The sequence below is a fragment of the Panicum virgatum genome, chromosome 2N (assembly GCF_016808335.1).
Source record: "Panicum virgatum strain AP13 chromosome 2N, P.virgatum_v5, whole genome shotgun sequence".
Lineage (NCBI taxonomy): Eukaryota > Viridiplantae > Streptophyta > Magnoliopsida > Poales > Poaceae > Panicum > Panicum virgatum.
This window is the reverse complement of record NC_053146.1, coordinates 26,048,692-26,075,128: the sequence shown is the minus strand read 5'-3', so window position 1 is coordinate 26,075,128 and position 26,437 is coordinate 26,048,692. Positions and strand designations below refer to the sequence as shown.

Sequence of the window (26,437 nt, the reverse complement as noted above, 5' to 3'; positions counted from 1 at the left end):
ATGCTGAGGTTGTTGCCAATTTAGGCCTTTTTTAGATCCCGTCAAAAAATTTACACTCCTACCACATCAAAGAGAATTTTACCCTTTAGAAATATTAAATAAATTTGTTTAATTTTTTACACAGATGAATTGTAAATCGCGAAATGAATCTAATAGACCTGCTTAATTCATGATTTGCAACAGTGATGCTACAGTAACCATCCGCTATTCATGAATAAATTAGCTAATCATGAATAAATTAGTCTCATTAGATTCATCTCGCGAGTTACAACTCATTCGTGCAAAATGTTTTATAATCAGATTTTTATTTAATACTCCTAAATAGTAGAATTCTCTTTCAAAAAAAATTTACGGAGGAACTAAACAAGGCCTTAGGTACATAGTTGTGTGTTGGAACGGAAGTTTAAAAGAACTAGAACATTTGGCGCGCTTTGCGCGCCCTACCACATAACCCCATTCAGAGCAATGCTCCCAGTCACGTTAAAAAGAAGCCAATAAAAATACATTAATTTCTTGACAATGCATATAATGGTCAATCGTGACAATAAGCAAGTGCTACATGAATGCGTAATATTCGTAGTATAACCGTAAGAGACAGTCAATGCCCCGCAGTCTTGATTAAGCTTTTAGGACACCTTAAAAACCTTCACATAACTATCTTCTTATATAATCCCAGGGCCTTTTAACTTGAGATCATCAGAGTATCTGACCACCAGGTATTCTAGCTGTGGGGCTGCACCAAATTAAACATTCTCTAATCAGTAGTTAGCAACATGAATGGCAGTGAGTGGAAAACAACAGCATCAGGTTTATGCCGTTAAACAATAGAAATGGAGTAACTTAAAGCATTTTTCAAGCAAGCAAGCATGATGCAGCCCTGCAGGGGAGCCCAAGACAGGCCATGAATGATATAGAAACATGCATGATGCAGATGCTTTTTTTATTACCAAGAGTTCAAGAGGTTAATGTGGAGCCATCAAAGCAGCAGTTTAGTTGTGTATACTGATGTTTACTCTTTTCTTTTTGCTCCTACCAATGGATCCTTCTGCACATAGGACAACTTTCGACATAGGGATGCAAGAGGTTCAGTTGATCTAAAACAAGTAGTGCTAGAACACATTACCTTGTCGTTCTTGTGTCTGTGCAATTGCTTCCATAGCTATCCTACTGATGGAAGAAGGAATTAGCACATGTGTAGCTGAAGGATATTCTGTTTGGTGAGACATTTTTGAAATAGTTCAGATGTAAGAAAAGAAAGGAAAACTATGGCTACCATGATTTGATAATACGCAGTATTTTCTGGAACCCAGCAGCCTAGTTAACCAGGCTACTAAATTACTAATTTGCAGCCGGAACCACGTTTCCAGACTTCCAAGATTTTAATGCAAATGCCAAAAAAAGAGAGGTAGTCATACTGATGCACTGGCAAGAGTTATGCATAACAGTTTTACAACAGATAGATGATATTTTATATTTATGTTTGCTACTGACGTACTATCAAACAGCAACTGGTTTTCCTTCTTCGCTAATTGTAGTCATTTATTCATTTTACAAACATTAGCCAAGTCACAGGCTATATATAATTCTCTTCTTCTTTCAAAGGAAGCTAGTGAGGTGTCCAATGTAACCATTGTGGAATGAAAATCTAACTACCTAACAATGGAGGCAGAAATCTTATGAATGATCCACATTATTTATCATAAATAAAAGAGATCCATAATCATGAGAAGCTCCTAAATAAGGCATGAGATAGCAAATGGAAGAATACAAATGTAGGAACCCAACATGGCATTGAATACAGATTGCAGTCACAATAAATTAAAAGACACAAAAATGCAACAAAAGGAAAATATGAAGTTTTATATTCCAAATGGAGGCTGTCCTAGGTTACATGACAAAATAGATACCAAAACACATGAACAGATGAGGCCACAATGAACAAACTAAAAGTCAGGCAAGCATCTCAAATATATTTTGCAAGATATAATGCACGTGCATGCTGGTTAGGACAATCAATGGCTACCTAATTGTATGCCTTCTGTTCTGTGTTCTCCGTGGTCAGACCAAACATATTTATGAACACTTACTTGAACAGAAGACATCACAACTCATTTTGATTTAATCAAAATGGAATTACTATATTTAACCAGATGCAAATGCAAACAAAATGGAGCATGAAAAAAGCCAGTCAGTGCAATATACCTGTTAAGTTAAAATATCAGAAATGTGTTTACATAAAAAATGGTTTCCAAGTTATTCCCATTGAACTATATATGTCACATAATGCAGGACTTCACAAAATCACTACTGCTAAAAAAACTATGTTCTGTAGAAGTAACACATGAATCAATGGCCATCTGATTAAACCAGCATAGTCAAAATCTTACTGAGTGCGGGTCTAGTTTCATTACTTGAATCAGATTGGAGGTGAGCAAATAGGACATGAAAGCATCGGTGAAGCAGGCGTTGCAGTGGATCAGTTCAGCGGATTCTTCTGCCTTCAGTGCTTGGATTCTCCGCGCGCGAAGCAGCAGTAAGAAACGAACGCCGCCATGTGCCCATGCAGGCATGCGAGCCACGCCGCCGCTTGCGTCGAGTCCAACAAGCATCGGGCGCAGCCCGCATCCTTCTCCTCCTCAACCAATCATGGCTGGCTCAGAGAGAGGAGACACGAAGCATGGCTACTGATTGGAGTTGCCTGCAGGCACGTAGGAGCACCGACGTGTCAGCGGAGGGGATGAGGAGGCGGGACCGGCGCTAGGGTTCGTACCCTTACTTGTGAGATGCGAGCAGTATCCAATCCTTGCCGCGGCTCATGTAGAGGAATCCCATCCCTGACTCCGCGCGGAGGCGGGAGCGGAGGAGGAGGAGCTGGTCAGCCGTCGGGTTTAGATGCGGATACGGAAGAGAAAAGGAGGGAGGGCCAGAGGGGGATCGGGAGACGCGGATGACCTCGCCGGATCTGAGAGCGAAGGGAGGGACTGCAGCTCTGCGACTCCAGCCGCCGCCGCTCCCTCCAGGCGCACGCCACTCCCGCAGTCGGTCGCCGTGCCATCGCAGCTCCTGCCCCCGCCCGCGCGAGATCTCCGATGCCGTGCCCGAGCCCGGCTAGGGCCTCCGCTCCGGGGACCTCTGGTGCCGTGCCCGAGGCCGACCAGGGCCTCCGCACCGGGGGGTCGCCGGCCGCCGCGCCGAGCACGCCCCCGCCAGATCTAGCGCGGGATGCCCTGCAGCCGGGCTACAGCCGCGTGCCGGCAGAGGTAGGGGCCGGGGTGGGAGGGGCAGGCGAGGGCCGGGGAGGCGAAGGCTGGGGGGCTGAGCTGGGCGAGGCGGCGTGGGAGACGATGCGGCAGCGGTGTAGGCAGGCGGAGAGCTAGATAGCGAGGGGAGGCAGAGGCACGAGGGCAGGGAGAGTGGCGGCGGCGGCGGCAGGGAGAGGAGAGGGAAGAAGAAGAGAGAGAGAGGGGGGGGGATGGAAGTGGGTGAGGGTTTGGATTGGGGAGGGGGTTTTCCGAAAAACGATACGCGGGCGGTTTTTTGTAAAATGACAAGAATTCCGATTTTTCTCTTCTTCATGTTGAAATAAGATTTACAATAAGGATCTAAACGCAAAAAATATAAAGTTTTTACTGTTCCAATCTGATAAGTTAGACTGCTGGATGATTTTAAGAAAGTGGAAGGGCCTTTTTGGAAAAATGCCATACCGAGCGCTGATCGACACGCGTCCGTTTTTTTACCGTCGAACGCGGGGAGGAGCCCAAAGGGCAGTAGGTTTTAATCAACCTGATTGAGTAAATTGCACTCAGATCCTCAAACTTATGCAGTAGTTTCATCCACATCCTCAAATTCTCTAATCCTCCCATTGGATTCATGAATCATGTTAAATGGTTCATCCGAAGACTTAAACACGCCACACAAGCTCTCAGCGCCGACTTGGCATGACATGTGATGTCTCGTTGGCGAATATATGCAAAGAAGCATTTATTTTGTCTGCATTTCTCCAATTTGCTCCACTCTCCCTGCATCTAAGGTCCCTCCGCCGCCGGCCACTCCCCCTCCCTCTCCAATCTCTCTCTACCCCTAACCAAAGTAGCATCTACATTGACCGAGCTCTACCTCTCCGGCGTCATTTCCCTCCCTCTCTCTCCTTGCTGTCGGGTGTGAACATTAAGGATACCCAAAGACGATGGATTAGTAGATAAACCACCCGGTTAAGGTCGAAAGATGATGATGCCCAACCGGGTGGTCCGACCTTCACGGAGGACTCCGCATCGCCTGACCAGCGGGAGGAGGCCCCACCTCGCCCGAACGACGAACGGGCAAGCAAAACATGCCCAACCAATGTGAGGGCCCACCATGACCCGCATCGCACGGGGAATGACACCGGCAAGGACGGACAGATGACAAGATGTGCCCTAACATAGCGCACAGTGGACCGTCCCTCCCCATCATGGCCTATGACGGTGTAGGCCGTAGAGTACGGGCGTGCCGCGCCTCAACGAAGGCGCCTCCACATTTCCTGCTTTGCAGACCATGCGACGGGACAGACCCGGCCATGGAGGAGGAGGGTGGTTGTTGACGCTTGTTATAGACCAATTTCAAGAGTCAATTTGATCAGAAAATCTTGAGAGTTTAAATATTTTACATTCATATTTATCTAAAATAATGCCTAAACCCACTATGCTCTTAGAAAATATGCAATGTTGGAAATTGAGCTAAAATGCAAGTTATAAGCACATTATGATCCACGGGAAAAAATCGTCGACCAATCAGAGCGTAGGAATCAGGCTCACATGAATGAAGGGCCCACATGCAGTACCAAACCGACTTATCAAAAGCCAAGGCACGTGGAACAATGACCAGAGGACACGTGGAAGCCCACTAGAGCAACAAGAGGTCGATGGGTCCAGTGGGCAGTCGGTCGACCACCTGGTTGGCCGACTGGCCCAAGGCACCACCATCTTACTCCTTCTGCAAGCAGTGTCGTGGTAGGTTCCATAAGGCGGTTCTCGGTGCTTGGATGGTTGGAACACAGCTGAAGACACCCCCTTGCATCCTCTATAAATATGAGAGGGGGTGAGAATAGGGACACACAACCAAGTGCAAGCTCAAGCTCGTTCCTCCCTTGTGTAGTACTAGGATAGTAGAGTTTAGGTATGTGTTCGATTCTAGATCGCCTTTGTAATACTCGGTCGTTTGTAATAGACTTATCTTACAGTTATTTGTGTTTGCATAATCTATGTACTGTGGTGTCAGATAAAGATTGCATGATTAGTTTGCTTTGTTACTATATCCTTTGCATGGTTAGACAATAAGAATTTAAATGTTTTAGTTTTCGAATGTTTGTTCTAGTATGGTATCTGTCCATCCGAAGGGTGGGGGCTCCGCGCGGGATACTAGAGGATCGCTTATTAATGTAGACATGGTGTCTGTGTTAATTAAGTGTTGCTAGAAGTCGCCCTTTCCAATGGTTTGTAGAGGTAGCCTGCAGGTAGTGACAGTCCTGTTTTGTGCCATCGTAACCCTTCACGTTCGGTTAGAGGTAGAAAGGTTATAAAATGCTGTGATGGCTAGGCAGTAGTATGCTAACTAGAGTTAGGCTAACCACGTGTAAAATATAAAACGCTTAGTAAAACTATATAATTAATGTAAGTACATTAGAGACCTGATCTGCTAACTTCTGCCTAGCTTCCTGCCCTTTTTATCTTTACTTAAGCTAAGTTCAGTTGTGTGTCACACTACCTTTTATCCAATATTTATCTTACCCCTGTTTATGCAATTGAATATTCCATTGCAATCAGTTCATTTACATGTCTACACAACTTAGTTGCCACCTTCCCTGCGAAAGTATAAATGATACCCCAGAATACTCTCTGGGTAAAATGCTACACCAGTAATTCCGTGCGCTTACGAAACGATCCATAGTTCATGAATAGATTTTTTCCCCTAGTAATTGCTTTATAAAATGTCAAGGCATTTCTGGCGCTGTTACCGGGATTAGGCTGCCCCCCTCCTCTCTCTCCATTCAATCTGCCCAACCCGCCGCCGCTCTCATTCTCCCTCTAGAGAGCGAGCGGGCGGTGTAAGGATCGATGGACCAAGAGGGGGGGTGAATTGGGCCTTTTTTAAATTTCTAAGACAAAGTAAAGCAACCTTAACCTATGCAATACTAGTAAGTCTCAATTCACCCACCGGCTAACTTAAGCAAACTACACAAGCTATAAAGGATATAACAAGATATGAAACTAAGTAAGGTAGAGCTAAGTTATGATCTCTAAGGTCAAGCACATGAATAATTGCATGAAAGTAAGTGCTTGAAAGTAAAGAGTGGGCAAGAGACGACCGGATTTTTTTCCGTGGTGTCGATGTGTTGGCACACACCCCTAATCCACGTTGTGACACTCACTAAGAGTCTTGTCACCTCCCAAGTCACCGAGACTAGGGCGCTCACTAAGTCTCCGTTCACCATCCCGGCGTGGTGGAGCTCAAGCCACGTACATAACTTCTTCGGGCTCCCACAATCCTTGGCAAGCTCCGGAAGAAACACCTCAATCACCAAGATCACCTAGGTGCTGCCAATCACCAAGAGTAACAAGCTAGGGCCTTCACTTGAGCAAGAGCCGATCACCAAGAACGGATGCACACAAGCTTCTCTCTACTCAAGTCCTTAGTCTTGCTTCTTGAATGATTGAATGACCAAATGTGTGGAATATGAAGCTCAAGGTGGCTCTCAACAATAGTATGGGTGTATGAATGTTGCCTGGTGTCAAGACACCTCAAAATGACCCATTGGAGGGGTATATATAGGCAGCTCACACGAATAGAGCCGTTGGAGAAAAGCTGCCAGAAAAGTACGCAACGCCGGTTAATCCGACGGTCCTCCAAAAGTCATCGTCGGTTTAACCGATGAATGTAAACTGCCCATTTGGAAAACTAGCCGTTACAACTCGGGCATATTAACCGACGCATCATCGGTTTAACCAGTGAGTGTAGTTGTCCACTGATCAACTGAAAAACCAACTCTCTGGACAACTGCACCGATGCTAACTCAAATCCATCGTCGGTTTAACCGGTGAGTATAACTTCTGAAATCCCTGGAAAAACCAACTCACTGGACAATTGCACCGACGTTAATTTCAAATATCGTCGGTTTAACCGGTGAATGTAACCTTGAAACACCCTAGAAAACCAACGTTCTGGACAACTGCACTAACGTTAATTTTCAAATACCGTCGGTTTAACCGGTGTATGAACTTGTCCAGACTCTGATAACTGCGTTTAACCGACGTATAGAAAGTTGGAGTCGTCGGTTAAATCGGTGTATAGACTTTTTCTGATTTTGCCTTTTCTGATTTGAGTCTTGAATGAAATTCAAATATTCTTTAGATATAAGTTGAAAACCACTTATTTGAACTTCTTAGAACTTGAGTGACCATAGTGTGCATCCATTTTTGATTGACCATGTCCATGCTCAAGTTACTTGGCCTTAACCCCTCTTAATAGTGTGATCTCTACAAAACTATAAAACCTATACTAACCTAAGTGTCCTTCTCAACCTTGTGACACTTAGGACTAGAAAGATCCTTAGTCTTGTTACATACTTGAGTTGAATACGGAGATCGCCTTTTTGAATAATGAAATTGAAGGGCCTCTTTAACATATGACTAAATGAGCGATAATATTTCATTAAGCTGCACAAACTCATTAGTCACAATAATGGTTGTCATTAATCACCGAAACAAACCTAGAGGGCTTAGATGCTTACAGGCGGGCTCGTGCCAGCGCCTCCACCGATGACAGATCTGGGGCCAGCGGGCAGCGGCGCCACCTCGACCCCTGGCGTTTCCATGTCGATGGTAGCCAGCACCTCCACCGGTCGGCCAAGCACCTCCACCAGCAGATCCAGGAGGCTAGCAGCTGATCCGGGCAGGGGCGTGGCGGATCCGGTCGGGGCGCAGCGTATCCGGCCTGGGGACGGCGGCGACGATCACAGCAACGGCGGTGGCCGCAGGCTCGGCGGCGGTGGGAGGACGCGGCGTGCGGTCGGCGGGGCAGATCTGGCAGGGGTGCGGCGGATCCCGCAGCGACGACGGGTGTTGGCGTTCCTTATGCCCAATAGAACAGATATTCCGCAAGCGCACAGAATCACCGCTGTAACACTTCACCTTGGAGTATTCCAGGATATTGTATTTTTCCTCAGGGAGCACTATGGTAAAGAGCACCTCTTGCATGGCCGTAAGTCTGCCTCTTCAGTAGCTCAAGTGCTTGCCGTCCGTAGTCGTTCTTGACGACAATTTGTTCAACCATCGTCAGGATCCTGATGCGGAAACGGCTTCGTGGGACAGTGGGAACTTCTTCTTCTTCCCGGGATGCGTGTGAACGGTGACTGGAGTCGACTGACATGTTATCCCGGGAAGAAGACAAACTCCGCGAGCTTCTTGACCTTCTCGAGAGTACTTTCTTGACCTTCTCCTTGGCTCGATTCAGCATGGTGCCTGCAAAAGATTAGTACAAGCAATACCCGAAGGAATCAAGGAGTTAAGAAGAGGGTTAGCGTTAGTGTTAGTCGTTCTTGCGGGGCGTTAAACGACCACAAACGTTCAACGTTCAGCGTGCCATGATTTTATTTGGAGGGGAAATATTTTTGTGTTTTCTGGTTTATGAACTTCACTAATTACTACTCAAGTTTTATTTATTTTTGGGGTGAGCTGGCACTTAAGTTCTTTACTTAATCAACTCAATAGAGCTCAATTAAGCAAAGAAACTCAAGGAAGGGAAAAGAGATGAAAGTGCTCGGGCTGAGGCAATTGAACCTGAGCTTGTGGTGCACCGAGGAACGTCGAGCTCGTCGGCTTTTATAGCCTGGCGCCAGGGCCAGGACGGCCGGCCTGGGACAGGCCGATCGGCCCCTGCGCGGCGGCCAGCGAGCCACGCCGTCGTCCTATGCCCCTAGACCTGCAGGTAACGTGCCTTCGTCGGTGGTGATGGCACTCAAGTGGAGGGCAGAGGCCGGCCGGCCTGTATGGGGCCGCGCGGCCTGCCTCCTGCACGTTCAGTGCTCCTCCTTTTGTCTTTGCTTCATGATTAATCAAAGAACCCACTCCCTGCTGCCCCTGCCAGAGAAAAGAAAGTGCGGCCGGCCAGCCTAGGTGGGGCCGGCCGGCCTTGTACTCGGCCAAGAATTTTCGAGGTTTTTCTGTGAAGTTCTATGGATGCAAACTTTAGAATTTTAAACATGCATTAGTTAATTTTCAAACATGCTTATGCAAAAGGAAAAGAAATTTATGCAAGGAAAAATTAAACTATCCTATATGCAATGCAATGATGTATATGTGCCACGTACCTCATGGCGAGGGCTCGGGTTTAGAGTCCGGAGCCGGACTCTCCATTCCTTTGGTTTGGTTGTCGTCGCCGGATGGAGTCTTTGGCGATGACACTTTCTTCCGCCACACTTTCTTAGGTGTGGGTGGTGTTTCGACCTTTGTCTTCTGTGACTCTAGAAATTTCTTGGGCTGGATTCTTCGTTTGGCATTCCTTTGATTGTGAAGCTTGATTTGCTTCGCTTCCTCCTGAATCCGCGGGCTCTCTATGAACTCAATGAGGGCTTCAATGTTGGGAAGTGATGGATCTTCGCCTCTTTCTTGGGTTTGTTTTTCCGGTGGACCTCCTTGACTTGTGAGCATTGTTCGACCTTCGGTTTGAAGGCGAACTTCTCCTTCTGACCATTGATGTTGAGCTGAATTTTTCCAGCTCCAACATCGATATGGGTGTTTGCTGTATTCAAGAACAGCCTACCCAGGATGAGCGGCGTCTTGGTGTCGACTTCCATGTCAAGCACGACGAAGTCGACGGGAATGAAGAAATTCCGGATTTTCACCGGAATGTTCTCTGCTATTCCCGTGGGGTAGCGGACCGTTTGATCCGCTAGCTGCAAACACATGGTAGTAGGGGCAAGTGCATGATGGTTAAGTTTGTCGTAAACTACCTTTGGCATGACACTGACGCTTGCTCCTAAGTCACGGAGGGTGTTCGAAAAGTGTTGGGCCCCGATTGAGCAAGTGATGGTAGGGCAGCCTGGGTCTTTCTTCTTCACCAGGAGAGGATCGAGTATAGCAGCGCTACACTCTTTTGTTAACTGCACGACCTCGGTGGTGGGCAGCGTCCGCTTGTTTCCAAGAATATCTTTGATATACTTGGCATACGTGGGTACCTACATAGCATCAAGAAGCGGTATATTTACATACAACTTTATTACCTCGACAAACTTGCCGAATTGTTCGTCGCCCACAGGCTTCCTTATCCGCTCTGGAAACGGTAAAGCGGTTGTGTCATGATAGTCCCGTGAAGTTCTAGGGGGTTCCACGGGGTCTTCCTGGGTAGCAGATGTGTTGGATTCATCGGTCTCCTCCTGCACTTCATCTTCAACTTCGGTATGGCTAGCGGTTACGGTCTTCCACTACTTTCCTGCATCATGTGGAAAAGGTGGCTCTTGCGTGGTCCTACCACCACACATGGTCACCGCACTAACATTTTTTTCGGGGTTACTTCCGGTTGCCCGGGCAGTTTCCCTGTGTTAATGTTAGGACAAGAAGATGCAAGCTGAGCTACTTTAGTTTCTATTATCTTGTTAAAAGCTCAGTTGGTTTTTAATAATGGAATTAAATTCCTCTAGCTGTGCAGCCATGGACTCCAAAATTTTGTCATTAGCAAGGAATTTCTTACTAATGTTGTCGTTAATTTGCTTTTGGCCGTACAGTAGGTCTTTTAATGTGGGTCGAAAACTATTATTAAAATTCATACCTTGTTGTTGACCGAAGGGGAGGTTGGGCTTGGAGTTCCAACCCTGCTGAGGACGAAATCCCGACGAAGTTTGCGTCCTCTTGAGTTAATGGGCATGAGTTGCCCGAGTACCTAGTCTCGCCACATGTTTCACATGTCATACGAGATTCTGAAACCTGATTAACCTCCTGATGTGGAGATTCCAGCTTCTTCATCAAAAGTACCATTTTGGCAGCTAACATGTCGATACTATCGATCTGATGCACGCCCCTGGGATGGACTGGCTGCCTTTCTTCTTTCCAACTCTGGTTGGAAGCTATCTTGTCAATCAGCGTCTTCACTCTCGCAATGTCGAGAGAAAGGAAGGAACCGCCCGCTGCTGCATCGACATGGTCCTGGGCTTGCTGATTCAGGCCATGGAAGAAGTTCTAAATAATCAGCCACTCTTCTATGCCGTGATGTGGGCATGCTTGAATGTATTCCTGGAGACGTTCCCAGACTTCCGGAATGCTCTCATCCGGTAATTGTTGAATTCCGGTGATCCTATTCCGGAGGGCATTGGTCTTGCCTACTGGAAAGTACTTTGCTAGGAATGCATTTGAACAAGCTTCCCATGTGGTGAAAGCTTCCTTGTTGGAATAGAACCACGTCTTGGCCTTCCCGACCTGTGAGAACGGGAACAGCCGAAGGCGGACGATATCCAATGTAGTTCCTCTGGGGTTAATGGTGTTACTCACCTCCAGAAAGTTCTGGAGATGGGCATTGGCATCCTCGGATGCCTTTCCGCATAACGGACTTGCTTGGACCATGTTCACGAGTCCAGTCTTCAGCTCAAAGTCGTCATTGCCGGCTTGGTTGACGTTCAATCCAGTAGGAATGTGGTTACTGGACGGGGCAGAAAACTGACGAAGAATCTTCTGAGCCATGGATGAGGATGCTGAAGTGGAGGGTGAACTAAAGGGCCAAGTGAGTCTCTTCTGAGGTGGGACGACGCAGCATCTCACAATTCTCCCAATTCTTTCAGGATTTGGGTTGAAGTTACTTGGTAGGTCGAAACCGGTCATGCACTGCTCTGCATCGATCAAAAGATAGAGAGAGCAATGGTAAGCCTGCTAGGGTTAGTGGCGACAAACTAGTAGAGTTTATCAAACTATCTACGATATCTTTAGCCAATTGCTTCTCCGGCAACGGCGCCAAAAATGTTTGTTGGCGTTCCTTATGCCCGATAGAATAGTTATTCTGCAAGCGCACAGAATCACCGTTGTAGCACTTCACCTTGGAGTATTCCAGGGTATCATATTTTTCCTCAGGGAAGCACTATGGTAAAGAGTATCGTAAATCGAATGATAACCGTACTAGCTTGATCGACCGACTGACTAGACGGGGGTAAGCCAGATAGGTGAGTGAGATAAATGGCCAGACAATGACTGAGTGACACACGGAGATTCAATTCCTTAGAGAGGTAGCAGCTGGGAGGACAACGAGCGAGATAAGACACATGATACACTTCTGAACTATCGAGCTAGCCTCTCTAGATCAGACTAAACACCTAACTAGTTTTCGGGAAAGCAGAGCTTACTTCAGCGGCTAGAAGAGGAAGGACTTCAGAAAGGAATGAGAGGGGAGTCCAATGGCAACCTGCACTACTGCTATGAAAACACCCGAACGTGGTGGACTACAAAGGACGGATAGGGCTGTCACCACCTACCGACTACCACAACGGTTCCGTGGGGTGGAACACACTTTCTAGCTAACACTAAGATCAGACACCATGTCTGTACTTGGTGTTAGGATTTCTCTCGAGGCCTTCGAGAGAAATCCCCCTCAACCTAGAGCACTAACTTGAGATACTCTAGTCCGGGCGAGAAAACCCGTAAGATAAGATCCCGATCACTAAGAAGGATAACTTAGTCTAAGCTAAAGGAAAACTTCCGCGCTCGAGCTGGACACTCAGACTCGAGTAAATAAAAGATAGCGGAAGGTAAAGCTAACTCAGAAAAGTAAAGACGATAACTTATATTGATAACGTCAAAAGAAAGATACAAGAGCTATACCAGACTTCCTACGACTCCGGAATCCCGAGCAAGCTCGACTCGACTCTAACTCCCAAGCTACTAACCTACTCTAGAAAGTACAAGTGAAGAGAGAAGAGCTCCAATGGTGTGTGTCTTGAAGTGATGGATGGTGCTTCTATTTATAGCCCTTCCAAGGTCAGTTCTGGCAGTTAATCCCCATAGCGTCAGTTGTAAACAGGTAAGGTCGGTGTACTTGTCTTCCATGCGAAGCCGGGACGCGAGACGCTACAATGTGGGGCCGATCGGCCTCCCATAGGCCGGCCGACCTGGGATTTCGGCCATCTGGCCACCGCCTTTGCACAGACGTCCTGGATTGCCTCCTGAAGTCGGTAGTCGTTGCGTTGCCCGAACGCTGACAGTTGGAGGCTGGCCGGCCTCTCTCTGGCCCAACTCAGCCCTCTGTTGCGCCGACGTGTCACTCCACATTTGCGCTGTCTCCAGGAAAGTGGGTCACTGATTTTCACTTGATCTTGTGCTGCCTTGTGGGTCTTTGGATCAATGCCAATGCCCTTTGGTCCATTCGATTAAACCGAGACCCAATCCTTGACTCAGAGCATCATGATTGTGCCACATTGCCATTGGATCGAAGCCGGGACCGTGTCCTTAGAGGTGCCAGGCCGGCCGGCCTAGGAGAGGCCGCCCGGCCTAGGTTTTTGCCCATTTCTGTCCATTTTTGGTGCATTTGTTCCTGAAAGCAAAACTCATCCAAAACTTGTGGAACTCGTTAGAAATAAACAAAATATGAATAGAACATAGTGTAAAGCTCATGTTATTTCCGAGAAGTTGACGGCTAGAATGTGAATTTATGGCCGTCAACAATGCAAGAGGGTCGGTTGACGTAACTTCCATGCGAAGTTGAGCCTGAGACGCTGCAAAGTGGGGCCGGCCGGCCTAGGGTCCTCCGATTTTCGCTCGTGCCCCCCATATCCTTTCTTGCAACGTTGGTTGGAGCAACTACCAACTTGATTTGGTCCGAACGGCTAAAAAGTGAGGCCGGTCGGACTAGGTGAGGCCGGCCAGTCTGGGATTCCTTCGTCAGGCGTCGGATCAACCACCATTATGTGATGGACGACGTGTAGTAACTCCTCCAAGGCAGTTTTGAGTCGGTTGGACGTTATTCATGCGGAAGGTGGGTCCTTTGATCCATGTGACAAGCTCATCCATCCATTAACTTGTGTTATCTTCCATCCAATGGTTGGCATTAATTTTACTTGTGTTTCTTTGCATGTAGGTGCAGCTCCAATACTTGGATGATCATCCCAACATCGAGTGCCCATTTCGGGAGCCCATCGGAGGGACATATGAGGCCTTTCGGTCTTACTTTCACTTCTAGCTTGCCTCCCAAGTGTTTGGGGGGTCCATTGGTGAGTCCCCAAGGCTATGATGATGAGTGGCAAGTGTTTTGGGGAGGTGCCAGGCCGACCGGCCTTGTCCAAGTCTGCCGGCCTATATCAGGCTAACCGGCCAGGCAGGGCCTCGTCGGTGATTTTTCCGGAGGCATAATTTTTTCGTCCGGATTTCAAATTGGGTGATCCAAGTGTCCATTTCGATCATCTCGATGAGCTATTCAACATGGTGGTGTCCAATTTGGCATTTGATAATATTTATAATGGTGTTATATTATATCAATATTTCACCATTATTGCATATGCTCCATTAAGCGTTGTTTCTTGTGTATTTTCAGCATAGTCCTGCAAAACATCTCAAACCACCAAAACTCGTGGAACCCATTAGTTTAAATAAACTTTATATCCCAACTACTTCAAGTTTCTTTATTATTTGCAATTGTTGGCGGTCAAAATAGGAATATAATGACCATTAACAGTAACAAAGTAAACTAATCAGGAAATATATGTCTGACACCGCAGGACATAAATTATGCAAATATAAATAACTATAAGATAAGTCAAGTATACATGACCGAACAATACAAAAGAGAAATAGTAGCGAACCCATACCTCTTCTCCGAAGCAGGTCCGCCGAACTGACAACTACTTCACCTAAACTCCACAAGCCTAGAACTACTCAAGAGAGAAATGGAGCTAGAGCTTCAACTTGTGCTTGCCTCATTCTTACACCCCCTTCTCATATTTATAGTGAGAACCAACAGAGGGTCTTACGCCGATTCACAGCTTCCCAGGCATTTGGAACCGACTTAAGGAAGGAGGGAGGAAGCTTCTTGCAAAAGGGATAGGCCGGTGGAGGCCGGGCCCTGGCAGGTGGGCCCCATCGGCTCCCCTTTGCTCAAAAGCAAACCCACATGTCCTCTTATCATTTCCCCGCGTGCCGGACTTCTGGTAAGTCGGTTTGGTACTGCATGTGGGCCCTTTGATCCATGTGAGCCTAAATTTTGCGCTCTGATTGGTCGACGATTTTTCCCGTGAATCACAAGGCCCTTTACAACCTGCGTTGTAGTCATTTTCCTAATATTGTATAGTTTCTAAGAGCATAATAGATTTTTACTTTATTTAAAATAAATGTGCATCTTAAATATTTAAACTCTAAAGATTTTATGATCAAATTAACATTTGAAATTGGTCGCTAACAAACATCAACATGCAACATGCACCAATAACGGAGAAGTTGTGGGTGTCGCACCGTTGCCCGTGTGGGTGTACTCACTAAATGGTTATCTTTTTTTATCACTGCTTTTAGGTCTAGCTAAAAAGCGTAGAAGATTTTTTTTTTTTTTTTTTTTTGCAGTGGTTGTTACCGTGCACGAGGAGGCAGAGGCCTGGCAAGCGACGGCGGCGCGGCCGGCTGCAAGTCCCCCAAGGCGATGTTCTGGTTAATTCAATTATTCCGAATAGCTTCTTGCATATGGTAGCCCTCCTAGAAAAAAAAATAGTGTAGCATAGGGAAAGCTTTGTGTACTTGTAAGGATCCGCTGGCTCTACAAAAAATTTGTAAATGCTATACAAATCCATTTATTACTGTAGAATTAAAATGGTCTTGTTTGATTTGTCTTTATAATATACTAGAATGCACTTCGACCGCTAATTAGGGGTGTTAAATAAAGTCAATTTACAACCAACTTCATAACTCCTGCACTAGGAACCCTGAAGAATCTAATGAGGCCTTCGACCACATGATTAGAGAATGATCACTGTAGCATCACTGTAGCCGATCATTAATTAATTACCGTCATTAGATTCCTCGCAAAATTTTTCATGAAAATCCTTGACAAAATTTTGTAAATAAATTTAATTTAGTATTTCATGTGCATTCCAGAATGTTCCAAAAAAAACCAAACAAGGCTAATATTTGGTTAGTAGAGGTGGCCTGATGATTTTATTGCATGGCTCATTGGCTAAATATTGTAGCATCGAATGGATACCAATATGCAAGTGAATCATAATCAAAACCAGATAAGCTTTATTGTACTTGTGGACATTTTGATGATACATACTCCCTCCGTTACTAAACAAGTGTTGTTTGCGCTTTCCGAAAAATAACTTTGATTAATTTTATATTAAAAGATATTAATAGTTATGATACATAATTAGTATCAATTATCACTGGAAAGATATTTGAATCTAGTTTTTAACAAAATTATTTGGAGACTCAAATATTGCACATATTTACTACAAATCGAGTCAAATTTGTGACACGCACACCAACGGCGACGCTTATTTAGGGACGGAGGGAGTTCATGTAAATATGTAATCTCGTAATAAATCAAAGCTAGACAAATCGAAGGACCTGCATGCCACCTTCGAACCGATGACCAAGGACGTTGGCCTTTTAAAATGACACCAACCTATCTATATCTATATATATGTTGCATCTTCCAATCTCATATTTAGTTGAACTAATTTGCTAGAATTATTTTTTAAAAATAAGTTAAACGAGGATCGGTAAAGAAATAGAAAATACTAAAACTCTATCAAACGGGGCCTAACTGTACTACATTATTTATTTCAGTCTTAATATAAGGCTGCACGTGATATTTCCATCGGAGTCCATAATCCATTCCCCATTTTTCTTTTTAGGTTTCTCCCGTTGATTTCGCCCTTCCACTGTGCTGCCACCACCACTTCGTGGGGAACCACCCTCCTCGATCCCCTCCCGAACCCACCGGCGGCGGCGGAGGAGGCGGAGGCGAGTGGCGGCGGAGAACTCCCCCGAGGTCACACCTACTCGGTAAGCAGTCCTCTCCTCTCCATCGTGCTGCCTCCGGTTTCCTCGAGTAAACCCCTCCAGTCTCAGATCCATCGACTGTTATTTGGGCATTTCTGGGTTCTCGATTGGTTTCGTGATCAGTTCATCGATCCATCTCCCTTCCCCCATCCTAATCTGCGCGCAATCTCTGTGGCAGGATCGGATTGCCTTCGTGGTTCGTGATTGGTTGGTCGCCCGCGGCAATGGGACGAAGGGCGTGGTGGTCTCCATAGGGAACTCTCGATTGCGTCCTTGTTGTGATGGCTTCGACTGCCGCCCCTGAGGTCGTCGCGGAGAAGAAATGCGACAAAACCGTCGCGGGTAAGAGTAACGCCGCACCATTGACTTGCCAAGGGCAGTCCAAGGACTCGGCTGAGAACGCCAGCAAATTGGGGCCCGCTTCGCCATGTGAAATCATGACCAGCGATGCGCCTACATCCAGTGGGGTCAAAGAAAGCAGCAATTCTGCTGATGGTTCTTTGAAGCTGGATGACAGTGAAGATGCTGAGAAGAGCTCCCTACGGGGAAGCGTTAAGGATAGCTCTGTGTCTGCTAAATGCAGTGACAGGGAAAGCAGCCTGTCCAAAGCCAGCGGGAGCGCCAAGGTTAGCGACCAAGCTGCTGATATGGTTGAGAGTGGCAAGAGTAGCCTCTATCGGGCGAGTGGTGGCAGTGATGTGAGCGATGAGAGCACCTGCAGCAGTATATGCAGCAGTGTCAGCAAGCCTCACAAGTCCAATGACTCAAAGTGGGAAGCGATTCAGGCGGTCCGAGCGAAAGAAGGCTCAGTAAGTCTAAGTCATTTCAGGCTGCTCAAGAGGCTTGGCTGTGGTGACATTGGCAGCGTGTATTTGTCAGAGCTTAGTGGCACGAAATGTTACTTTGCTATGAAAATTATGGACAAGACATCTCTAGCAAGCCGCAAAAAGCTGCTGAGGGCACAGACTGAAAGGGAGATATTGCAGTGCCTGGACCATCCTTTTCTTCCAACATTGTACACTCACTTTGAAACAGATAAGTTCTCATGCTTGGTGATGGAGTTCTGCCCTGGAGGTGACCTGCATACCCTAAGGCAAAAGCAGCCTGGCAAGTATTTCCCTGAACAAGCTGCCAAGTAAGTGCCTTGTTTCCAATAGTTTGTTGTTTGGCAGCTATGAATGGAAAGTCTTTTATTCATTCTTTTATAAAGCACTCATTTGGCGTATTCTAAATATTGTGATTCGAATTGCCTGGGCAACCATTAGAGGGTAACGTCTAAGTTTTTTGTTCTTACTATGTAATCATTAGTATGGATGATATTATGTTTAATTAGACAAGATTACATAGTAATGCCTGATTAGAGGATAACTGTCAGCATCGTACCTCACTTTGGTGCTGTGCTCATATTGTTCTTCCCATCATTTCAAATATGTGAAAGTTATAAAATCTGTTTCCTTTTATGTGCCAGTTTTTGCAATTTAGCTAGCTTTCTTTGTTTTGGACATTTACTCTTATCCTGTTAAACATTGAATGATAAGTTTTGGGTTATGTGAACTGTATGGCTGCTCCGAGTCTATTATTTCTACAGGGAAGTGCTTTCTTTTGTGTGGGTCATCTTTCAATGATTGATGTTACCAAGGAACCATTGAAATTTAGTTGTTCCTATTTGTTGTTTGCTTGTTGAAAATTGAGTGCTGCTTATATGTTTATTGGAATCAAAATCCAAAAGGATGAATTTACCTGATATTTGTAAAAAGTGAAGGTGCATCGGAGCAACAAAATACTGAAATCATTAGACCTGTCAGCATTTTATATGGCAATGACTTGGTGGTTGAATGAGATTCTTGGGTCTTGGATTTTCAGATCGTTCCAGTTTTGATACAATTCTGATATATCAATTTCATCTATTTATCAATTTTCTGTGTTCCCTTTTGTTGGAGTATAAGTGAATTGCCCACCTTTCCCCATCAGCTTAGGCTTTTGGGTTGAACTGGTTGGTGCATGCAACTCAATATGGTATCAAAGCCAGAGGTCTCGAGTTCGAATCCTGGCTGGCACAATTTAATAAATAAATTGCTGCCCACTCCAATATTCCACGTTTGCGGCCTGGGGGAGCCTGCACGTGAGAGGGAGTGTTGGAGTATAAGTGAATTGCCCACCTTTCCCCATCAGCTTAGGCTTTTGGGTTGAACTGGTCGGTGCATGCAACTCAATACCTTTTTTATGTTGTCAACCAAGAAGTGCTTTGCAAGTTAATGTGGTTTCTCTCCTATTGCATTTGGTTAATTTGGGCTCTGTTCTTTTCTTCTCTCCATTTGATATGAATCATATGATTGTTGTTGTACTCCAATGAAAAAATTCATCCATGTGCACTAGTTATGTAGTCCCTAAAATATATATTAGCATGGCATTTTATTCTGATAGTAGATGTGGTATAATATAAATGATGGTATTTTTGTTTGTGTAATGCGTTTTCAGTGAAATGTTTAATTGAATTTCTTAATTTCCTTTACAACAGACGCACCTGATTTTTAGATTGGTTTCTGAAAATGACATGTAAAATACTTCCATATATTAAAAAAAAAACTTGACCTGGGTTGGGACCTATTTTCCATGTGCTTAGGCATGTAGGCAGGTGAGGGAATTTTTTTAACCCCAGCCTGAATTTCACTCCCCATCAGGAGTCGAACTTAGGACCTGAGGAGTGCTACTGAGGCCACCTAACCAATCGGCTAGGCACCTGTTCGCATACTTCTATATATTATAAACTATTTAGCTTTACAAATATAAATAATAGAAAATGGACTTGTAATCTATAATTGTACCCCTCCATTCTTGAATGCTTGATGTTGGTTAGTTCAACAAACATCAAACATATTAGGATGGAGGTAGTACCCATTTTTGGCTGGTTGGAATCTTCATTCTGGATTTTAAATCATGTCTTGATTTAAATGGCCTGGCATGTCTTTGGATCATGAACATTACGGCCGTGTCTTCCACCTAATTTAGTTTCTCAATTTTTTTTTGGTGACATTGCAGCACACGTATCAAGTTCTTTAGCAAATCTTATTGTTATTGTGCGATTCCTTTTGCCCCCCCTGTGCTGTGTTTTGATACTTAGTGTGTTTGTGATGAACTGTGTGTGAAGCCTTTATTCTAATAACCTTTCAAACCTATCTTGCTCGTCTCGTGTTGATCCCCCCTTTTCCCTTTTAACTTTTTGAGATATTCATTACTAGTTTGCAGGCTCAATTGTTTCCCCACCATTTCATTATATCAGGTGGACGTGCGTAAAGGAACTTCACTTTCTTTTTCTTTCTTAAACGATGCTGTTTTTGACAGTTTCTTGTTGCTTTGATATGTCCACCGATTTTGATGCTATAGAATAATATTCTTATTCTTTCTTGGTATTTAGCATGATATGCTGCCCTGATTCTTGTATCATGGACAACTACAGTTTTTTAAGAACTTGCGTTGATGTTGAAATTTATGCAGGTTTTATGTAGCAGAGGTTCTTTTGGCTCTTGAATATCTGCACATGCTTGGTATCATATACCGTGATTTGAAGCCAGAGAATGTTCTTGTGAGAGAAGATGGCCATATCATGTTGTCAGATTTTGATTTATCCCTCCGATGTGCTGTGAGCCCTACACTTCTCAGATCTTCTAACCCCAGTGCAGATAACCAAAAGAGCAATCCAGCTTACTGCGTGCAGCCTGTGTGCATTGAGCCTGCCTGCATTCAGCCATCTTGTGTCACGACAACCACATGCTTCTCTCCTCGCTTTTTCTCCTCCAAGTCCAAGAAAGAGAAAAAGGAGAAGAAGGCAAAGGCAGACTTGGCAAATCAGGTCAGACCACTACCTGAGCTTGTTGCAGAGCCGACAGATGCAAGGTCTATGTCTTTTGTTGGCACCCATGAGTATTTGGCACCAGAGATTATAAAGGGCGAGGGACATGGAAGTGCCGTGGACTGGTGGACATTTGGGATATTCTTGTATGAACTTCTTTTTGGCAAGACCCCATTCAAAGGTTCTGGCAATAGGGCAACTTTGTTCAATGTAGTTGGACAGCCCTTAAGGTTCCCAGAATCACCAGTAGTGAGTTTTGCCGCAAGGGATCTTATTAGGGGGTTGCTCATCAAGGAACCGCAGTATCGATTAGCTTATAAGCGTGGAGCCACAGAAATAAAACAGCATCCCTTCTTCGAAGGTGTTAACTGGGCATTGATAAGGTGTGCTACACCACCAGATATCCCCAAACCCGTTGAGATCCCTCGTTCAGTAGCCTCGTCAAGCCAGAAGGCTACATCAGCAGCTGAGAAAGGTTCAGACTATCTTGAATTGGAGTTCTTTTAGTGGAGTCATCTATGATCTCCCATGTGCAAGTTGTAAAGTTTATCTTTTTCCCCTTAGACTTCTCCTTCTTCTCTGGATTCTAATAACTTTATATGTTGATGCATATGGTCCTAGTGTCGTTCTCTTTCAGTTTGGTTCTCAGTCCATTTCATTAAATGGGAGCCTCTATCAGGTGGAATTTGTAATCTGTCATTGGTTACCTTGCACTAGGTTCTCTCAATAACATGGAAACATTTTTCTTTCATATGCGGCTGCGATTTTACAATCTGTATAGTGTGCTTGGAAGCTCATCACACCTTGTTAGTATGGTAGAGTATCAGTCGTGGCAGTTGCGTGCCCTGTAAAATGGTATGGATTTTCGGCATCTGCTGGCCCTGTGTCACTCATCGCAATTCGCACAAGTACTAAGATTTTTTTTTTTTTTGACTCAACAAGTACTAAGATTAGTCTATGCTCATTGTGCTGTTTGATCTTAAAAATGCTCAGGTCTAATCGATAACAATGAACATCTGTCTCTACAGTATGACTTCTTCCATGCCACTCCCAACTCTACAAATAAAAGAAGTTTGTGATCGAGCCCCAATGACGTTAGTCGTTAGATCCTCTGGCTTAGAATTGATGAGACTACTTGAGTGCCCAAAGCTAACTTATAACTTTGAATCGATATTATTTTCCTAACCTAAAATGCAATCTTGCAAACCAAATTGGAGAGGTTTGCTCAAGCACTACTATTTTCCTAAGGTCTAATAGTTCTCGTATCATTGAAAATTGGAGAGGTTTGCTCATGCACTACTATTTTAAAACTACTAGTAGATTTGATCCATAAGAAGTTCCTAAGGTCTAATAGAATATTATTGAAAATTGGAGAGGTTTGCTCATGCACTACTATTTTCCATGAGGCCGCAAAACTACTAGTAGATTTGATTCATAACTTCTTAGTGTAGTATTGCACGAGCAGTGTTTGGGAGAGCTCCACTCCATGAATTCCAGCTCCACTCCCAATTTTCATGCCAGCTCCAATGATTTTGAGGAGCTTCTCTTGGTACTCCAAATTTTTCTTTCATACCTCCTCGTGGAGTTGCGGAGTAAGGCCTGTTTGGAAGCATTCCACTCCAAAAAAAAACAGCTCCACTCCAAATTCTAGCTCCGCTACATTAATTTTTTCCCATCATGTTTGGGAGAGCTCCACTCCATAAATCTCATTCTCATAAGCCCAGTTCTCTACACCTCACTAGTCTAGTGTGCAACCAGTGGCCCAGCTAGGCCCATCTAAACTCCTCTCACTTCCACGCGGGTCCCATTTGTCAGGTCATCTTCAACCTCAACCCACTGTTCCTTTCTTCCTCTTCCCCTCTTCCCATTTGAGCTAACCGCAACTGCGGGCGGAGGCGGCTTGTCCCGGCCGGCAGAGGAGGTGCTAGCGGTGCAGCCCGGCGGGAGGAGGCTGCGCGCCCCGGGCTCGGCGACCGGAGGGGCTGCAGCGGGCGGCCCCGAGCTCGGGCAGCGGCGGGTGGACGTCGGCCTTGGGGAGGCGCACCCGGATCCGCACGGCACCATCCCTGGTGGCTTCCACGGCCGGTCGCGCGGGGGACGCGAGCTCAATCGACGGGATGGGCCCTGGTGGGCGGCGGCAGCACGACCCCGAGCTCTGTCTGTGGCGGGAGGGGCCCTTGTGGGCGGCGGCAGCGCGGCCCTGAGCTCTGGCGGGCGGCGGGAGGGGGCCCGTGGGTGGCGGCATCACGGCCCCGAGCTCGGGCGGCGGCTGGAGGACCTCCGGCGGGCGGCGCAAGGAGCTCCGGCCAGCGGCAGGAGGGGCTCCAGTGGGGTGCGACGGGAGAAGGCCGCAGATGTTGACCGAAATAGACCAGGTTGAAATGTTTTTTTGTGTAATCAGTGGCAATGGTGGGTAATTTCACCCAACTCCAACAGCTCCACAAAATGTTGGAGCACCTCTTGAGGAGCTTCACAAAAAAGGTGGAGTGGAGTGGAGTGGACTTGGTAGAGGTGTTTGCTTATTCTTTTCTGAAGTGGAGCTAAAAACATAGAGTGGAGTACTCCCAAACACCCCCACATTTTCCACGTTACAACATACCTGCTCGTGGAGTTGCGGAGTACTTTTTTTTTGCGAAAAAAATTAGAACACGACGCCCCACCCCGACCTTTCTTCTTCCGCTGCCGTTTCTTCCTGTTCCCCGCCGTCAGGTCACATCCAGGATGCTGCCGCCGCCCCTTCAAAATTCCCCGCCAGTAAGACTGAGTCCAACAACAAGTGCTATTCTCGCGAGGCAAATCCATCTTTGCCTCGCGTGAACAATACTTTTCGTTTCCTCCTCAAAGCCGTACCTCCAACAGCCGTTGGATTCGCGTTTGCATCCTCCGCACGCCCACCCGACACCGTGCCACCGCCGCTCTGCCCCCGACACCGCAGCAGCTCCGCCGGAGAGAAGACCCGGCCTCCCCGCTCGCCGTCGCTCGGGAGGCGGTCCCCGCGCCAGGCCGCCAGGCCTCCCCTGCCCGCCACTGCCGCTCCGCGCAGGCCAAGCGCCGCGCTCGCGCATGCCGTCCGACGAGCTCGCCAGGCCGCCGCGCTCGCCGAGGTCCACCGCGCGCTCGCCGAGGCACCGTCGCGGCGGTGGAGCCCGGCGGAGGAGGCCTCTCCGGCCGCATCCGCGCAGGATCTCGCCGCGCGTCCTTGCCGTGCCCCCAGCTCCGATGGCTCCACGTTCCGCGTCCAGACCGCCTGTTCCTAGCTCCCACGACACCGGTGCGCTAGGGCAGGGGCCACAGGGGCGGCCCGTCATCGGCACCGAGCGGGGAGCCGGGCCAGGATGCTAATCCAGGATTGCAGCAAGACTAGCGTGAATGGTGGTCGGTGGAAGGATCAGAAAAAGCTAGGATCCAACTGGCTATCCATCCAAGCGTCGACCGCAGCTGCCGGTGGTTTGGCTTTCGTGCAGAGCCAATTGATTATTCAAGGTTACGCCGTTACGCACGGACGATTTTGTGATCCTGATTGTGGTAGTTACCACAGCTCTGCAGGATCGCAAGAACTACGCCCAAATGCAGGAAGGTTGCTTTTGTCCCCAAACTTGAATTGATACTTGAACTACATACAACCCTGGTGGACATTTTGCTCGTCCGAGCATTTTATTTGAGTGCTCTTCTGGCAAGGTTTATTCTTCTGGTGAATCAGTGAAAGTAATAGACCAAACAACATAGATACACCAGAGTTCACACTTAATTTCTACACGGTGTCTCAATGCTTTGAAGGCACGAATACGTAGAAGACATGTCAATTTTGGTTGTGAATATGATTTGGGAATGCACTAATTTTTTTTCCAGGAAAGTGAATATTCCACGAGTACATGTTTTTCTGATTACTGTAGAAACGTGATACTGTAGCGCGTGGTGCTCTAGTAGGAAAAATGAAACTCTCAAAATGTGTGAAGAACCAGCGCATAAAATAGGAGAAGGAAGGGGAAATTTAGAAAATCAGCTGTTTCGGGCGCCAAACAGGATAAAGCTTAGGTTGGCTTGGCCTAGTGCTACTGCTAACCTATCAATGTCTTAGGGTATTTTTTTGGGAAAATTCCCCGTAGCCCTAGAAAAAATGGCGCTCTCTTATATGGCCAAAGTTCAGCCTCCCTTTCTTGACAATTGTTTCATTTTACATCCTTTTATGACCATATCGTCATACACGTTAGCCTGATTCCTAGTGGAACAAGAGAAATTGAATTTTGTGGACTAAAATACCCCCGGAAGGCCCATCCAAGCATCCACATGCCCGTATCAGCGCCTCCACCCCTGCGCCTCCAGCCCGAGTTACTCTCCTCCATCCTGGGACGCGTGCCCCTAGACTCCACGGGCGGCGGCAGACGGTGGTGGTGGCCACACAGCGGTGGTTACAACGGCGCTGGTGCCCACGAGCTGCGCCACGAGGAGGAACGTGATGGCGGCCACGCCCAGCTAGAAGGTGGAGCTCCTTGGCAGCGAGCTGGATGCCGTGCGCACAGCGCGCATGCTGGGCTGTGGCGACATGGCGTTCCCCGCCGGCGACATGGCCGGGCGGCATCAGGCAAGGCGGACAGGCAAGACGGTGGCGCGCGGTGGCGCAGCGGGACGCCGCGGGGGACCCCGCCTGCGACGGGCGCGTCTACGGTGCGGCAGCCGCGGCGGCGTTCTGGCAGTGGCGGCGCCGGGAGCTGATGGGAAGGGGGCCAGTGAGAAAGAGGTGGACGCGACGGAGCTCACCGAGAGCTCGAATTGAGCGGAGGAAGGCTGGAAGCAGGGGTCGGCGGCGAGGTGGTCGGGGTTGACGGCGGGGCTTCTGGCCTGCCGGAAATCAGTCGATTCCGGCCGGGAAGGGCTCGGCGACGACGCAATCAGCGTGCTCGAGTTTGCCTCGGCTTCTGCGCGGTGGGGGACGTGCCGCGCGCAACCGGCGGCTGACGTCCGGAGCCTGCCTGGCTGCCCCTGCGGCTGCGGGCCTGCCTGCGGCCCTGCGCGAGCCGCGAGGGCGACAAGTGCGGCGGCCGGCGGCCAGGCACAAGGCGGTGGCAGGGAGCGCCAGAGCGGGGACTTGACGCCGAGGCCGAAGATGAGGAGCGGGGACTTGGCGGCAGGGATCTCAATTCCTAGTTGTTTGTCCCAAGGGCATTTTCGTCTTTTCACAGCCACTTAACTGGGGTTTAGCTAGAGATCTCACGGTAGGGCCATAGAAGGGATGTAAAATGAAAACATGGTCAAGGAAGGGAGGCCGAACTTTGCAGGATCATAGAAGTGAGTGTCATTTCTTCTAGGGCCACACAGGGAATTTTCCCAATTTCTTTCCGCATACCCTCTTACAGAGTCTCGACCAACCTAAATAGCAGTTGGCTTGGTCATTAACTTAAACAAAGATTAACTGAAATGACAGAGTTTATAATTAACTGAAGATGCGATTAGATTGATAGTAATATACTCTTCTCGTTAAGCCATTGGATGGTGTAAGGAACATGGCCTCATTAGACCATTGTTTGTGATTTTAGTGATTGTGTGACAACATAATCAATGGAACTAACAAGTTTGTGAGATCATATTTATAGGA

At 47.0% G+C, this 26,437-nt stretch overlaps 1 protein-coding gene, 1 long non-coding RNA gene and 1 other non-coding gene across 7 annotated transcripts; 2 read left to right on the top strand and 1 right to left on the bottom strand.

Moving 5' to 3' along the window:
- Positions 1 to 480: 480 nt before the first annotated feature.
- Positions 481 to 3,792, bottom strand: LOC120660135. 5 transcript variants are annotated; one of them, XR_005669384.1, is made up of 3 exons: positions 2,953 to 3,792; positions 2,771 to 2,871; positions 481 to 2,698 (listed from the first exon to the last, which is right to left on the bottom strand). It is a non-coding gene; the product is annotated as an uncharacterized LOC120660135 (long non-coding RNA). The 5 variants fall into 5 exon arrangements; XR_005669383.1 differs by having other exon boundaries at positions 2,777 to 2,871; positions 2,953 to 3,560; XR_005669382.1 differs by having other exon boundaries at positions 481 to 733; positions 948 to 2,698; positions 2,777 to 3,454.
- Positions 3,793 to 11,229: 7,437 nt separating this feature from the next.
- On the top strand, positions 11,230 to 11,336 carry LOC120663237. The gene has a single exon (XR_005670453.1). It is a non-coding gene; the product is annotated as a small nucleolar RNA R71 (small nucleolar RNA).
- A 5,469-nt stretch (positions 11,337 to 16,805) lies between these two features.
- On the top strand, positions 16,806 to 21,595 carry LOC120660132 (serine/threonine-protein kinase D6PK-like). Its single transcript, XM_039938490.1, has 3 exons — positions 16,806 to 16,997; positions 17,173 to 18,129; positions 20,490 to 21,595. Exons 2-3 carry the CDS (start codon positions 17,276 to 17,278, stop codon positions 21,349 to 21,351), a joined length of 1,716 nt encoding a protein of 571 aa, XP_039794424.1. The 5' UTR covers positions 16,806 to 16,997; positions 17,173 to 17,275; the 3' UTR covers positions 21,352 to 21,595.
- Positions 21,596 to 26,437: the final 4,842 nt, after the last annotated feature.